The sequence below is a fragment of the Maniola jurtina genome, chromosome 8, assembly GCF_905333055.1.
Source record: "Maniola jurtina chromosome 8, ilManJurt1.1, whole genome shotgun sequence".
In the NCBI taxonomy this organism is placed as follows: Eukaryota; Metazoa; Arthropoda; class Insecta; order Lepidoptera; family Nymphalidae; genus Maniola; species Maniola jurtina.
Genome location: NC_060036.1, coordinates 10682131 through 10699992, shown reverse-complemented (window position 1 = coordinate 10699992; position 17862 = coordinate 10682131). Strand labels below are relative to the sequence as shown.

The 17862-nt window shown below is 35.7% G+C and overlaps 1 protein-coding gene across 1 annotated transcript in view; it reads left to right on the top strand.

The window, feature by feature from the left end:
* The first annotated feature begins 971 nt into the window (after positions 1-971).
* LOC123867893 (disintegrin and metalloproteinase domain-containing protein 10) overlaps positions 972-17862 on the top strand; it is a 68134-nt gene continuing 51243 nt past the window's right edge. Inside the window, exon 1 of the mRNA XM_045910205.1 lies at positions 972-1522. Coding sequence (XP_045766161.1) covers positions 1462-1522 — 61 coding nt within the window. The 5' untranslated portion in view covers positions 972-1461. The remainder of the gene's footprint in view (positions 1523-17862) is intronic.

Here is a 17862-nt window from a genome sequence, read left to right as displayed (position 1 = left end):
TGAGGGTTTGTACTCGTAACATACCCAGTATGTAACGAAATAAATTTTCATGTCTTTTATAGAATGTCAACCGACCACAACCCAGCCCATTTATACTTATAATACGAATGTAATTTTATTTATCAACATAACAAACATATTAATCTCAGAGCTTCACATCATGGACTGACTATCTATGCTTGAATATACAAGTCGGTGATTAATACTACCTATGTTGAATAATTTATTAGGGAAAGAAAATGCCAAGTCCACAAATAGGACAAAAACTAAATTATACTTAGCTAATTAATTATTGTAATAAGATTTTTACCTATATTTTGTAATATCGGATTTTGCAGCATATATGCAACATATTATTGTATATCAATGAAATATTATTAGCCTTATAAGTCATAACAACACTGCTCATTGTAAATTAGATAATATATAACGCTTTTTACGATAAAAGTTGTTACTATTAAAAATAAATATTTTTGCTATAAAAATCCATTTATTTATTAAAGACATCCTACCACAGGTACTAGATATTACAAATGAGAGGTTTTCCGTTTTAGTAAACTAAGGAAAGGTTTTGTGGAATGGCAAAACTTTATGAATACAGAGAAAAAATGAACAGCACTGATAACGTATCACGCGAGAGAGACAGAAGAGAATCAGGGACTGGGACGCCGCCGGCTGGCTAGTAAAAATTTCAAAGTGGCCACCACGAAAATTAAAAAGTGGTATTTTGTGGTACGGTACGGAACCCTTATTTCCGTTCTAACTTGATACAGTAAATTTGATGACTTACACGTCAAGTTTATTGGACGGCGCTTCAAGCTCGCAGAAAACTTGATCGTGTATCGATTTTAATCGACTTTTACTACAAAAATATTAATGCGCGCCCAGCTTAATAGAGGAACAATGTAGGATCGCCTTTATAAAACCATAAACTAAAGATTCAACAAAATAATGGCTGCCCTGCCCTCAAGTTTGACAATCAAAATGTCAAATGGCAACATCAATAAAATTCCAATATGTCAGTCGAGCTCAGAAAGTACAGAAAATGCCTTTGCAGTCATTTTGTACATAAAATTTAGTAATAATTATGTGAATATTAGTTAAAGATGGCTCAATAATGCAAAAGTGGAATTGTTTTAATTTGTATTGTTTACTAGAACTCAATGAGTTACGTTTTCTTAGTTGATTAAGATAAGGAGGACGAAAATAATTTGTTATTTATTTAATGTTTCGACCGAAGCTAAACCGTGGATGCAACAGTGATCGGAATAGTGGTGTTGTTAGGCGTGTTTGTACAGATTTCTATTTATTAAGATTAAGATTTGTTGTAATGTAAATAAAAAATACTGTTTGCACGCGCATGCGTTTCCATCGAAAACAGACAAAGGTTTTGTGTGGTTCGAAAATCAGCTGTGTGTGCGATGGCTTAGTGATACGAAAAGTGTGTGTTTGTAAGCGACAATGTTTAGTGAAATTGGATACATAATTCTTCTGCTCCTCGCCTTTCCTTACATAGAAAGTGGTAAGTGCTTTTTTGGTAACTATCCTTGATATGGACAACATATTCAACAAACCAACAAAACGAGAATTAAAGATCAGAATTAACAGTATGATCATCATATTTCTCTTTATAGGTTGCTCATTTTCCTGTAAAAAAAACATAAATTGATTGAAAGAATTTCTAAGTCTTTGTTGAGTTGGGCTGTGTTAATAAATCATTGTTATGAAGCTGTATACTAGCCCATTTATTTGAGAGTAAATTCCATTATGTGGCATTGCTCATTAGTTACTGAAAGAGACATTAAGTCTGCAAGTACTACATAAATAAATATTTATTTGTTTTGTTTTTCTAAGAATACAGAATATTATGACAGAAAACTCAATACAATACAATGTTTTTTACAAGCTATGATGAGTATTAGTTTGAATTTGTAAATCCCCAGTGAAGGTTTGAATTTTAAACTGTAAGTTTTTTATGAAAATTAAATGGTTCCAAACATGGTCTGAAAAGAAGCCTAAAATCTATACATATAATAAAATTGTAGAAAAGTGGTGTCTGTACAATGGAAATATATAAAAACAAGTAGCAGGGGTTGTTATTATATCGATGGCGAACCCGAAATTGTAATTAATTTTTTTTTGTCTGTTTGTCTGTGTGTTTGTGCACGCTAATATCAGAAACTGCTTATTCGATTTAGATACGGTTTTCACTAATATATTGTAGTAAGCTTCACTTAAGATTTAGTGTTTATTTCATGTCAATTGGTTCATAAATAAAAAAGTTATGTCAATTTAAACGGTATATGTAATTCAAAATATGCTGCCCGAAAAGTCACTATTCCACGCGAACGAAGTCGCGGGCACAGCTAGTAAGAACTAAAATTAATGGGTCATTAAAATCTTACTTATATTTATAACTTAGTAGTTATAGTCTTTGTATTATGTACTTGTTTCAACATTAATAATATAGAGAGGGATGAATTCTAAAAGTATGTGTAACCTATTCTCCTACAATATTATCATGGATTGATGCACTGTTTTCTGTCTGTCTTACAAGAAGAGGCATTTGCCCAGCTAAAGGATATTAATAAGTTGAAGTGATAACAGAGCTAAACATAGGATTTAAGCTAGAAAACGCTTTTTAAACAACTAAGATTCAATTTAAAAGAAAAGAATTAAAACGATGCTAGTTACATGTTTCAAAAGGAGCTATAATGTTTGTGTAACAATAGGATGGCAAAAGAGGCAGAATGCCTCAAATAATTATATTTAATATTGTTTTATAGGAATCCACAAATAGTTATACTTAATATTGTTTGTATGTACTAATGTTTATTAAAAATAGTCTACAATGTTGGTTAACATCTTTATGTTCAGGGAGGGCCAATGAATTGGCCATGTGCTTCTAATGGTATAGTTACACCACTGGCTATAGTTACTGTCATTATTAGATAGATTGCAATACTAAACAATGTAATTTTTTTAATAAAAAAAAAATTGAGTCAAATAGGTATCAGCAAAATTTCATTTGAGAGGGAATCTTAATGTTACAAAAACAAATTTCTGTTAGTCATAGTTTCTTATTTACCTGTTACAATTCAAATACTGAGTCAGAATGTTTTTCAACAGCATAAACTCATTTAGGTTCAACATCAAGGTTGCGATTAAACTAAGATCTTAGTAAATAGTACTGGTTTTTCTGTTAAAATAATGTGCTAGTTTTTTATGGTTCCATATACAAAAGGTGCCAAATGGACCCTATTACTAAGCCTCTGCTGTCCCTCTGTTTGTCTGTTAGTATGTTGTGTCTCATGAACCGCTATAGAGAGTTCACAGACTATGTATTTCACAGAGGTTGCAAAAAAATTACAAAAAAATTGTTAAAATTCTGAGTGGTCAACAGAATACATCTTCTTTTCTTATAATAATAATTAGAAAAATGTCACATTAAAACACTGCAAGGAGCATGATTCATGGTCAAACATTTTACACATTTCAGAATTCTAACAAGAGTTGTTAACTGGGTATCCATAATACAACCTTGTACAATCACAGTATTTACTCCAAATATTATATTTAAGGAATGTATTTAAGGAATTGCAAAAAATTTATATTGAAATTGTTTTTGATAACAATTCAAACTTTATGTATTTACTTTTATATTTTTATTATTGGGCTTACCAACAGCTTGTTACATTTAGGTACATCAATAACAATACAATTTTACAAATTATTTAAGCAAAATGTTAAGCAAATTTCATACTTAAGTACTTTTAGAAAGAAAACCCATAAAAGAGATAGTGAGCAATAATTCTAGAGCCTAGCTATGACCCTTTCTCAAGTTAATAAATCATCATATGTATTTTCACTCTCCATATTGGGTATATCATTATTGTCCATAAACGCTTTATGTACAGTAACACATTGATCGCAACTCATGCTGTGCTACTTTCACCCTTACCACAGTTCTGTCAGTGTTTAATGAAATGTAGAATTGCCATAGGCTGTGCAAAACCAGTTTGGAATATCTGATTCATAGCACACCTACTTACTTATCTGGATGCCTTAGTTATGCCAATATCTTGTTTAGTGTTGAAGCTGCCTTCAAAATAAATTTGATTATCATCTAAAATCAATCTATGAAATCAATGATTAACTAGGAAAACCACTATTATGAATAATGTCAAAGCAAATTCGCAAATTGGAAAACTTCTTCCTATTAATTTGAAAAAGTCTGATAGGCTAGAAGTCTAGAAGACAAGGAAACCGGTTAATGTTTGTATTGACTCCATGACCTCTTATGACCTGTTATGCTCCTCTTGATGACATTTATGTCCCTAGTTACCAACTACCTCCATAACTAAAGTGCAAATAGCATGATAAATAATGCAAATGGTGATTTTTTTTTTCTAAATTATATAGACTAGTGCTTGGCTGCAATTAGACTCGCTAGCAAGTGATGATGCAGCCTAAGATGGAGCGTGCTTGCCTAGAAGTTTCCTATTCATTCTTGACTTGAATGGTTGCAAATGGCGGGGTGCACAGTGCACACCACACAATTGGCTGATCCAATAGTGCAGGAGCTCCCATTTGGTTGATATTTTTGATTAGCTGATCCGCCCGGCTTCGCTCTGGTGAAATTTAATGTATCTATAACTACACACAGACAATATGCAGTCTGTGTTACTTCTGGATAAAGATCTGTACTATCTAATGCTGGAAGAATTGTTAAAATCGGTTCTGTAGTTTCAAAGTTTATTAATTTCAAATATTTTTTTCCTCTTTTTAGACCTATGTTAATTCTAGATAAGTTAGCATTTTAATGGTGTAAGGTTTATTAAAATCGGTTCAGTAGTTTCAAAGTTTATCGATTACCTACAAAAAATATTTCCTCTTTATAATATACTATGTATATTATAATATACAGAGTATATTATAAAAATATATGCATGATAAGTTGGCGCCTGCTACCCGTATTCCCATACTAGTATTATATTTTGTTTATTCGCATAGTATTATATAGTTTTTCCCTGGCCGCTTTATACTCAAAATATTTGCCAGGTAGACAGTAGGTACTGTACCTCTCCTGCTCACAATCAGGCAAAAGATCCCGAATGAACTTGTGAAGGACCTAAGTTTCCTAGAAGAGAATTACTAGTTAGCAATGAGTCTTGTCTAAAGTTTGTGTTGTTTTCTTCTCTGAAATAAAACTTTTACCAGTAACTAAGTATCTACTTCCTTGTTACTAAAGAAACTGACCTAAGATCAGGCAAAAGTTTATTGAGTAGCTAAATATAGATTGAGTCGCTAGAGTACCTATTCATAAATTTTAACTATGTGCTATATGTAAACATAGAGAAAGACAAGTGTCAAGAGGAAATACCCACTTGTTACTATTTGCATCCTTCAGATTACGCTTCATATATCAACGAGGGGCATATTATTTGTCCTGCACAGTAACAGCACAGCGCTGTATGCGCTATTTAGTATCCATATAAGAGATATTTATTATATCTGGTTTTCTAAAACAGAATTCGATGATCCACAAAATACACCCCTATTATGCAAAAATTGGTCAGTCTCAGTAATGAAGGATTTCGATATGTGCGAACTCTACTAACTAGGAGAACGGATCCTCTACAACAGATTTGAACAAAATGAAATACGGTCAAGTGCGGGTCAGATTTACACACGAAGGGTTCCGTACCGTCTTACAAAAAAATAACACTTTAATTTTCATGGGGGCCATTCTGATTTTTTTATTATTCAGCTCTACCTATTACGGTTCACGAGATACAGCCCGCTGACACACAGACGGATGGACGGACGGACAGCAGAGGCTTAGTAATAGGGTCTCGTTGGCACCCTTCAGGATAATAACTATTTATTAATAAATAATTTAAAAACATAGAGTTACCTACTTTATTTACTTAGTTATGGAGGTTCCAATTTTATCGACAACGATTTCGCCTTACGAGATAAAGAGATTTCGATCTAAGTGAATATTATTTTTTTTAGAGGTGAATATGGTAAATGTTCTGAATAAATAATTTTCTTTACAAAAAGGCAGGTTGAAACTTTGTCATTTCGTATTTCTTTTGTTGAGCAGAACTACGTAGCTCTCTCTCTCTCTCTCTCTCTCTCTCTCTCTCTCACACTCTCTCTCTCTCTCTGGTAGAGACTGTTATCAGTCACACTAAACTATTGGATGAATTTGGCTGAAACTCGGAACTGAGATAGCTTATACCTTGGCACATAGGCTAGAGGGTTCTTGCGAGATAAAAAACCTATATCCACACGGACGAAGTCGCAGGTATTATCTAGTTTTTAATAAACACTTACAAATAATGATAACTGCGAAATGCGAATAATGTTTGTTCGTCTAATTTTAGAACCTTAACTATCTGACATGATGGTCAGGAAGCTTGGCAGTCCTAATTGGCATAATATCAATTAGACCAGTCATTAAGACTACTCACTAGAACAATAACAGCCATTAAGTAACGAATTGTAAAGGCTCTTTAATAGGCGATCATATTTGGAAACATACATTGTAAGTAAGTAAATAATTAATAGGTACGTACGTACCTATTAATTATACGTACCTAGGTACGTAGGTACGTAACTACCTACCACCTTAATTTTTACAGTACCCCAGGAAAATCTTTTTTATAAATATGGCTCTGTGTAATCCTGTTTACTTATTTTATTTTTAAAATGGCTTTGACACACAGACAGACGAATAGACCGATTGGACAAAACTATAAAAACTATAAAATAAGGTTCGTTGTTATAATATGAAATCCTGAAAATACCTTCTTAACGATTTTATGTGGGTGTGGCCACGGGAAATGGCGCGGTTGATAAAAATCCACAAAACTTATTTTGCTGAAACAGCTTGCTCATTGTTAGTTGCACAAAATAAGAGCCGTCGCGGTTGCTCGCCTGGCGCATCCTTTTTTAGGGTTCCGTTCTGTGCCAACGAAGGTCCCGTTGGCACCCTTCGTGTACGGAACCCTACTAAGCCTCCGCTGTCCGTCCGTCCATCCGTCCATCTGTTTGTCAACAAGCGGTATCTCATGAATTGTAATATAATTGAGTGGAAATTTTAAAGAATGTGTATTTCGATTGTGCTATAACAACAATTAATTAAAAAAATAAAAATGACCGCCATGAAAAAAAAAAGAAAAAAAAAAACAAAAGTGTTATTTCTTGTACGATGGTACGGAACCCTTCGTGTGTGAGTCCGACTTGCACTTGCACTTGATTTTCATACCTCTAGGTTCAGTGTTTCCACAAAGGATGATTAATTAATCCTATGAAAAGAAGAACAGGCGAGGCGTGTCAGGCTTTGTTTAATTAAGCAGGTATCGGTAAAAGCGAGAGGTCGTTATGTCGCACACCCAGCCACAAAGTGATGGTTGCAGTCTATTCGCTCGGCAGTATTAAATCTTTCTTGGAAGCCCACTCGGCCGTGACTAATTTCACGACAAGGTAAATGCTCCGTCATTTGCGATTGTTCAATGTTCCTGCTGCTTTGATGTTTTTGATTCATGCGAAATAAATAGTTTAATTCGTTTGCCAATAATGATTATTTTGTTGAAAACTTAGTTGGGAGCCTAAGTTAAAACAGGGCTCGAGTAGTGGCAAATCTAAACATATAATACGAAAAGCTGACTGACTTAAGACAATCAGTCACTAGTAAAATTACTAATGATTGACTGACTGATCTATCAACATACAGTTCAAACTAATGGACGGATCGGGCTGGGCATGCAGACGGCTATTACGACGTTGATATCCGCTAAGATAGGATTTTTGAAAATTCAATCCCTAAGGGTATAAACTAGGGGTTTGAAATTTGCGCAGTCCACGCCCACGAAGTCGCGGGCATAAGCTAGTAAGTACAATATATACGTTTACTGACTGAGATTTACTGTAGTTACAGGTATAATTACTTAAATTGACACAATATTATAGTCATGTAACACCAGCCCGGCTAGCATGGGCAGTAGATAAAAATTATATCCCCGATTATATCCACTGATTTCTATGACATCAGTGGATATAATCGCGGGATATAATTTTTATCTACTGCCCATGCTAGCCGGGCAGGGTGTCTTCCCACATAATATCTGGCCAACCCTTGCAGCATACATGCCATATTATGCCTTGCAGCATACATGCCATATTATGCCAATTAGACAGTTGCCTTTCTTCGAAATAGATACCTAGCTACTTACTACGAAATGTACCATATAAAACGCAATTTGGAATAACTAAATAGGGCTTATAATTCGTCGTAATAATATAATCAATAGTTACTCTTCAAATACTCTTTCTCTTCAATTTACTTAATAACAAATGATCTCAGTCAAGCGTAAATATGTCACCAATAAATAAAAAGAAACCATTTATCCTGAAGTATAAAATGAGTTCCAAAATAGCAGAAATGGGTTCGAGGGCTTAAGAGATATTTTCGCTCTACAGGATTCGTGATTAGGGGCAGGACATAAAGTGACACCTGCGTTTTCTTTGTCAGATACTGGTTATCAACTCAACATGAACCGTTGCGAAAAATATGTATTTACCTATAACTAGGTACTTGTACTACTACTTACATATGGAGATTAACCGCCATGCCCGAAATTCGACCGGGAAGAATTAGGAGGAAAAAAGGGAATTTATGGTGCAAAATGTCGGAAAAAATACCCGAGTTGGTACGGTACGGTACGCACTTTCTTTTTTCGTATAAAATGTAGCCTGTCACCCGGACCATAATAACGGATTGATTGAAACCTATTCATCAAAATCGGCCCAGTAATTTGGGCGCTACGGTGGAACACACATAAATACAAACCTATACATAGATACATGCTAAAATCATAAGTCTTCCTTTTGGCGTTGCCGTAGTCGGGTTAAAAGCAGAGATATTGGGAATTTGGCAGCCGAGTTTCCGGCCCGTGGCGGTCAGGCGTGCAGGAAACGTTTGCAGGCAGCACACGTCACGATGGTCATGACCTCGGCGGGTGGTTCAACGAACGCACTCGTCACCGTCACAGCTCGCGCTCTGCTCGATGCGTCAACCGTGTCTTTTGCACGATCAACGATTACGTGTGACACTGGTTTTCTTATCAATATTTTTTATCTTAACACGCGAAATCTATAGGTCTATAAACACCGATACGGCATACGGATTAAGTAATCTTTAAACTATTTTTTTAAATGTAAGTACTCACTTACAGGATCAAGGATGGAAGTGGAAACTTATGAAAACAAAACAATGATATCCAAGTCCAAACTACAAACACAACTATCCTATCATATGCCATTAGGGAGATCCAGTTATCAGGCTCTTGTCTTTGCACTTCTTGAAAAGTGTACCTAAACTATACTCATAAAAACAAATTCCTGCCATATGGAATGACAACATACGAACAAGTCAAACAAAAAGCGTTTGGAAAGATAAAGCTGATAATTTTAGAACATTTTGATAAACTGAATGTTAGGTTTTACGATCCCACGCAGCTTACAAAGCGGCTTTTCCTAATCAGTCATCATCAGCCAGTGACGCAAAATCCGGCTACATTGACAACAGTGATATGGGGAGTTATAAGTTTAACTTTTAAATAGAAAAGACAGACTTTGTTATGACTAAGACACTGACAGGATAGGACTAAACTCTATCCACAGAGTAAAGTTAGTATATGTAGGGCTCTCTGTTAAGTTATCCCATACAAAGGACAAAGACAAAAACTCAGTGGGCGTTAACCATTTTAAGACACCAACCAATCACAAACGAATCTATGATTTCGAATGTTTCTAGTAAACATAGTTTCTCTAACAGAGTCTGTAATAGAGTACCTAGCACGGAAAACATAATTTCGTTCGTGATTGGTTGGTGACTCAAAGTAGTTAACACCCACTGAGTTTTTTGTTTTTGTCATTTGTATAGCATTGTGTGACAGAGAGAGCCCTATACTAAGTTCTCTCCGTGGATAGAGGATAGCCGCTTTATTATAGCAATTAAAATCTATAAAGCAACGGTATCATTTCAAGTATCATTTTAAAAACGTTACGAAAGCACCGGTGCAGTGTCATTATCTGTAATTATGCAACGTTGTTGTAGTCCTAGCATCATGTCTTACTCTCAATAGGTAGTACGCTGATTCATAGGATGAAAATACTTGTGATCTTTGCGCACTATATGATTTATAATTTAAAAAAATACATTCGTTACAGTCCTGCGCGTTGTTGCAAACTCTAGTTCAATGAATAACCTCTTTATTATTCCTACAAATATTTTATAGTTATAACTATAGCGAACTATTAAACGACGTAATTAAATATCCTCGACCAAAGCAGTCGAGTGTCTGTAACTTGAAAGCTATTATTAACTGCCTGAGGGGGTTTTTGGTAAATTCTATGGCGAAGACAAACGGAAAGGGTCATAATGATCCACAAAAGGACGAAAAGGGGTCAAAGATGTTCCGTTTTGGTGGGTCAATAAGGTTAAGGACCAGGACAAATTAAAGCGACCTCAAAGATATTAATAACAAATCAGAAAAACCGGTTTATAAGTTAACAATAAATCTAACATTTGTAAACATCAAATAACCAAGTGAACCAGTGGTAAATTATTTGACGATTCAAAAGCACTTGTAAAAGTTTATTTGAATAAAAATCTATTCTATTCTATTCTATTCTATCAATCGTAAATATTATTTATATAGTACAGTTTCCTATGCATACATAAATTATTAGGTTCCCATCATCAAACCAAGAAGATTAACTATGGTTACTCAGCTATATGAGAGTTATAACTTATACTTAATAGCTGGCTTTAATTGTTAATCTTTGGTTACTCATCCAGATGTAGAGATAAGCTACATAATATGCCCTTAGTAGCAAGGCGACAGCTTATTCAGTAGGGGTGGGTAGTTAAACTGAAACTTGTCGCGTTATCGACAGTCCCCCCACATTTGATAGTTCTTAAGTCGCTGAAGTCTCCTTAATGTCTATCGTAACGGAAGCTTGCGCCTCACTGAGCTACATCCAGGTAATAACTGAGTGTGATGTCAAAGCGAAATAGCATGAGGACACTCGACACGAACGTTGCTTTAATCCCTACAAGTTAAATTCGGTCGCTTATTCGCTCCCCAAAATGAATTCAAAGCTCGTAAAGTCCAGTCGAGCGCCTTCGTGATGGATTGATTAACAATTATTATCTAAGTTTGTTGTGTTGTGTTGCAGTCTATCTGTTACCTTCCATGATTCAACATGCGTTTGTAACATGCGTAGAGGTCCATAGCAATGTACTAACTAGTACATATTAATGTAGCTGGTGGGAATGATACCAAGTAAAAATAATGAACACAAACGTAGAAAAAAGGATTACAAATAATTGTAATATTTAGAATTTTCAAAATAAGCTAGGCACCTACCTAATCGGTCATCAAAAAAACCTTGACCGCGATAACTTTAGTCGTACAATCTATACAGGTTTCAGCTATTCCCACGGTTTTGGCCAATTTTAATTTATTACACACAAACAGTTTTGATAAGTTATCTATTGCGTTTTTAAATTATAGTTGTATTGTTTTGATTTTCATCCTGAATAGTTATAGTTACGGTACTAGTGATTTTTTTAAGTGAACTGCACTTTTTGTTAGTGACAATAATTAAGTACTTAGTGTGAGAAGTATTCTCTCTTGTCTCAAATACCTAGCTTAGGTTACATAATCGTGCGTGACGTAGTACATCCATTTAAAACTTGTGTCACAGTGGAAAGTTCAGTTTATAATATTTACAGCGGAAATGGAAAGTTCAGGTTACCGCTAAATTGACAGGTCATCTGCATAATGACTGAAACTTTATAGCAAAATCAGCAATGAAAGATAATAAACTTATTGGAAACTTCATTTACGGTATCCATCGATGCGGCATCAAAAATATTTCATAATGAGAGGATAATGATTTGATATTATAATAACATCCTAAAACAAACATTGTTCTTAGATTAGTTGTTCAATATACAGGTTCACTTATTTTCAAATCGCTGAACTTCTCTATATTACTTAACATTGTTTCACCGCATTTCTGGTAGTGTTAGTGTTCTTACGTAGCTTAAAGTAGACTTGAAGCTGATCGTTAGAAAGCTCGCTCCGACTAGTCGAAAGATTTCTGACAAGCGAAAAATCTGAGTACCTAATTATCGCATTTGATGCAAAGCTTGCACTTCCCGTTTCAATAAATTGATCGTAAAATACACATAAAAGATGAATAATATTTAAAAAATCGGTCAAATGCAAGTCGGACTCGCATACAAAAGGTTCCGTACCATTGTACAAGAAATATTTTTTTTAATTTTCATAGTTATTTTGAAATTTTCAGCAAGTATTTGTTGTGGCAATAGAAATCCTTACACATTCTGTGAAAATCTCAACTCTCTACCTACTATGGTTCACGAGATTCAGGCCGCTGACAGACATACGGACGGACAGCGGAGGCTTAGTAATAGGGTCCCGTTGGCACTCTTCGGGTACGGAAACCTAAAAAGATGCAGTCTTCACTCTCTGGCGTGTCACGGCAGGTACAAAATAATTCAATAAACAAAGGTTTGTAATGTTCTGGAACTAGTATTTAAGGAGTAACTAGAGCTTTATTAAAATGGACTTTATATTGTTTTTATGTACTTAAATGATTAGATGATGCCTGCGACTTCATCAGCATGGATTTATGTTTTTTTTAATGTAAAGGGAACTCTTCGATTTTCCGGGATAAAAAATAGCTTATATCCGTACAAGGAATGCAAGCTGTAACTACTAATAGATAATGCCCGTGACTCAATATCCACCGGGAACTAGGTTTTTTGAAAATCCCGTCTTTGAATTTCTGAGACAAAAGGTAGACTATATCCAACCTGTCTCTAACAAACTATCTCTTTGCTAAATGGGTGGGCTGTAAAAAGACAGACAGAAGCAATTTCGCATCTATAATAATATTAGTATGGATGATAGTAGTTTTAAACTCTACTTAATAGGACATAAAGAAAAATATTATGAAATCTTTCAACACTGTGTGTGTGTAGGTAAGTGGAATAGGTCGTGTCGAGGTAAATGGTTCCTGTGTTAAAAACCTAAACGTAGGGCTTAGCTCGAGGACAAAGAGTTAAATCGCGTTACAACCTTGGAAGGCCACGCTCCGCCGAGCATGACTCGCCTCAACACACGCCATCTTAGGTCCGACTTAGATTTTAATCTTTTGTTTCTTCGTATCTCGAATATCGAGGCGTGCAATTTCATCGATTCAGACGTGTTGCTCTGAAACCTAGAAGATTATCACCAGACCTTATAAACGATGTCAAGGCCAGACACAATTTTATGCTTTGTTAGAAACGGTTTTATATTTTTACTATTTTTACTTATCTACCAGTTTTATATTTTTATTATTTTTACCAGTTATGAGTAGTTTGTTGAATTTGGATAACTTAGGATTGGATAACTTAATTTCTGAACATGAAATATTGCGATAACTTCACAAACATCATCAGATCAACCTATTGTCAGCCCACTACTGAGTATGGGACTTTAATGAGAAGGGTTTAGGTACTGCTACGCTGGCCCAATGCGAATTAGCAGACTTCGCATACTTTTGAGCTATCTTCTTTTCGGAGCATCAGGGGTTCGATCCCAGACACGTACTTCCAACTTTTTGGAGTTATGTGCGTTTTAAGCAATTAAATATTATGTTGCTCTATCACTTGCTTTAACGGTGAAGGAAAACATCGTCAGGAAACCTGTATGCCTGAGAGTTCTCCACAAACATCAATGGACTTTAATTGGAAATCTATTTTAATACACACTCTGGCTTATCAATTAGCTATAAAGAAAATTTTATTGTAATGCAATTTGTAAGCTAGCGCATCATCATCATCAACAACCGAAAGACGTCCACTACTGGACATAGGTCTCTTGTAGGGACTTCCAGTAGCGGTTCCTTGCGACTCGACTGATGTCGTCCGTCGACCTAGTGAGGGGTCTTCCAACGCTGCGCTTTCATTGCAGCACCTTAGGACCCCAACGTGTATCGATTCTTCGAACTATGAGCTAGCTCTGGGGCCCGTTAAAAAAAATGCGCCGCCATGTATGAGTGGTCAGTAACAGTCAACGGACGTCCTCTTTGATTAAACACACTGAATTGCCGGAGATGCGACGCCAGCCGTCTCGGTCACCGCCTTATGATAATAACATTGACTCACGCCTCAAAGATACCAAGGGTTTAATTACTTTAGTGCGTTGCCAAGACGTTATAGTATTTGAATAATGACCGCTCACGGAGCCAAACTGAGCAGACGCCTCCATCCTCCGCAGTACGTGACTGCACACTGTCTGCAGACATGACTCATACAAATAACATACCTAATGTTATTGTGGCTCGTGAGCACTGTTTGGTTATGATGACGGACTTTTTCATTTTTTATGATTGTATAATTATATTGTCGAGCGCTTTCACTATGAATTACGAAAACTATGAGTGGAACCGCGTTTTAAATATAAATTTGACTTGCATTTTTCATAATAGTACATTTTTATTCATAGTTAAGTAATCATTTTCGTAATGTAACATGTGACGTTAAGCGATATACAGTTTACACAGTATAATATATTATTATATTTAATGCATTTTATTTCATATTTTTAAAAGCTTATTAGCGAGTTTTGTAGTGGAGTTCAACTTTTCGGCAGGTTCTAGGAGCCTGCGATATTGAAGTGGATGCGAATTTTGCTTCGTGTTTGCTTTTTGTGTTTATTCAATGAGATTTTATTCGCATTTTTCGCAATACCCTGTAATAGTGTTTGCGAGGAAAGGCTTTGCGAAATAGCCTAGGTTTTATTTATTTACAATCCACCAGTGATTAAAATCCGCCGGGATTTTAAATGCTCTAAATTTTGTTAAATGTGGAAACCAAGTATAGTGTCGCGACATGTCGTGATGAGACAGATTAAAGCGAGCGGAGTCATACTATGCATTTCAAATATCTTGATAAACCGTCATACTGACATTGCGGTCCACATTTTGCATGCAATCCGTATTTTGTATTTGGCGTCAAAACGTAAGAAAAGATGTTTTCAAAGGCAGTGTATTTTCTGTTGTTTTTATGCAGAAAAAATAGTACCTACAATAAAGAAAGACAAGAAGAGTATTTTTTTTAAGTAAAAAAATCAAATTTAAAAATGGCGTCATACAGCTGCCGTATTGGTTTTTTTCCATTTCATGGCCTGTGTCATTAGGGATGATGTAAGAATTCTAATGATAGGTACCCCATCAATCCAAATCTGTACAGGCATTTAGAAGTTATAGTGGAATGAGGAAATACAACTAATATGAACCCTGAAAACATTAGGTACCTACACCCCTTTTTTTCTTTTTACAATCGTGTAAAAGTCAGGAAGTGAGGACTTTTAGACCGGTAAGAACGTGAGTTACGGAATGATATATTGTCGACCATCATGTCTTCTGAAACGCATAGTTTACATTTTACGAGGATAATATGGAGACGTGCGTCTAGACTCTAGAGTCTAGACTCTAGTATATTGTAGTAGAGCGATTTGGCACTCCGACATTCCTCCGACAGCGACCGATTGGTCGATCGTCACGCCAGACTGCTTTGCGACATGTAGGTATATCGAAGCCGATGCTTGCGACACGCTATTTTTGTTTGTTTCCACGAAATCCCAAATAATCCGATTGAAAAATAATGTCCAGTTTAACTTTGTGGTTTGAATTGGAAACAGTTTTGCTATTGAATGTTTTTAAAGCATTGAAACCAAGTTCTAAACTATGCAATAGGTACTCGTACTTGACTTTAAAAATTCGGCACTATTTCGCAAAATTTAAATACTTGCTGATGCCCTCGATTTCGTCCGCGTGGATTTAGGCTTTTACAAATCTCATGGGAACTCTTTGATTTTCCGTTATAAAAAGTATGTCAATTATGTTACTCTTCTGGTCTATTAACTATACCCATGCAAAATATCACATCGCGCGTTGATCTGTTGTTCCGTTGCGACGTGATTGAGGATAAACTAACAAACCAATAAACCAACAAACACACTTTCGAATTTATAATATGGTTTGGATTTACATCGAAAATAAGTAAGTATAAACTAAGTATGCACATCTAAGTACCAAAAGTTAGTAAGTACTAACATCCATAAGCGTATTGTATTTTTTCAGGAAACAGAAATGTTTACTAACTTCCAATAGCTATATTATTCTTCTGCGGTCTTGTTTTCCTCGTCGCTATGATTCAAGCGAGGGTCATGATTCATGAGCCATTAACAGAAATGCCGATAGGACTCCGTTGTATTCTTATACGTTATCTGCTAACTTGATACCATTTACAGTAACGATCATGCTTACATTAGATAACTAAAAGGGTTACAAATGTAACATGTTCTGTCGTTTTGGATTCTATCGTCTCCAAGTAGTAGGGACTGCCCAGGATAAACACTAGGGTGAGGAAACTCTCATTTTGGTCCTGAATCGACATCTATCAAATACAAGGGGGGTGACGTGAAATCAAAGATTAAAAAGTAGTTCCAGGTCAAAATAGCCTACCTAGCCTATACCTATATTTGACACCTGCCAGTGTTGGTGAAGCCACGACGTTTTGTTACAAGTATCCTGTCGCGAACTGTGCTAGTGTGCTGATCCTGGCTAATGCCTTAGTACTCTTACTTCCATTTTCTATAATATCCAATTTATCTAAATCTATAAATTTAATTCCTTAGCAATGTTGTTGTTGTCGTCATATAACAATCCATACAATTTTGACGAACAATTGTGTTGCATAGGTACTTTGACGATTACAGGTGGAATAAGTAAAGAAATGGGCATTAGTGGTTTCCACTCCTTTTAAAGTGTAGTTAGAACAAAATAATTACTTACTTGCTTTGTGCAATAACTATAAACTAAGGTTTACGATTGAGTAAAATCGTCCGTCTGTTTCGTTCTTGAAATGAACGAAAAAAGTTTGCCACACTATAATAAATATTTGAAAGCCTCAAAGGCTGTTGACAAACTTAAGCACTTTAAGTATTGAAAGCGCTTGTAGTAAACTGCCGCACACTTTAAGATCTTTCGATGGCGAAGTTTTATAAGTTAAATTATTTTGCTGCTTTAGTTTTTACGTTACCAGTTACCCTTGCTTGATGCTTTTATTCATCGATCAACCTGCTCCCGTCCACTGCTGGATACAAGTATTTTGGAAAGTACCACCACACTCCATTCTCCGCCTTCCTGATCCATCCAATTCCTGCCATCTTTTTAAACTAGTCGGTCTAGGGGGCTGGAGGTCATCCCACACTACGCTTACCGGCACGCTGTTTCCACTCTAGAAGACGTCTGTCTCAACGGCTAATCTATCTGCGAGAGATATGGGCGCACCACTTCAGCTTGTTAGTCCTCTGTTTTATGTTGGACTGTGGTTCTCCAACGGATTTCCTCGTTGCGCATTTTATCCCTTACACCCACCATAAATCGCCGAGTGACTTTGAACTTGTGAAAGAAGCCAGCTCTCACTGTCTACGTGTCTGCACCATACGTCATCACAGGTAGGACATACTCATTAAAGACTGGTTGCAGTGAATAGTTGATTAATATAATTATATTCGTACACCTTAAATGGATTTTTTTCTAAACTTGTGGTTTTTTTGTAATTCTTCGCGCGATACGCGATACGGATTGTAGATCTGGCCATCCACCCGCCTAAAAGCTGGTAGCCTGCCAAATAGAATAGTAAGCAGTCCTTCGAATAAAATCACTCATACCTCCTTGACCTTTATGGGCATTAAATTG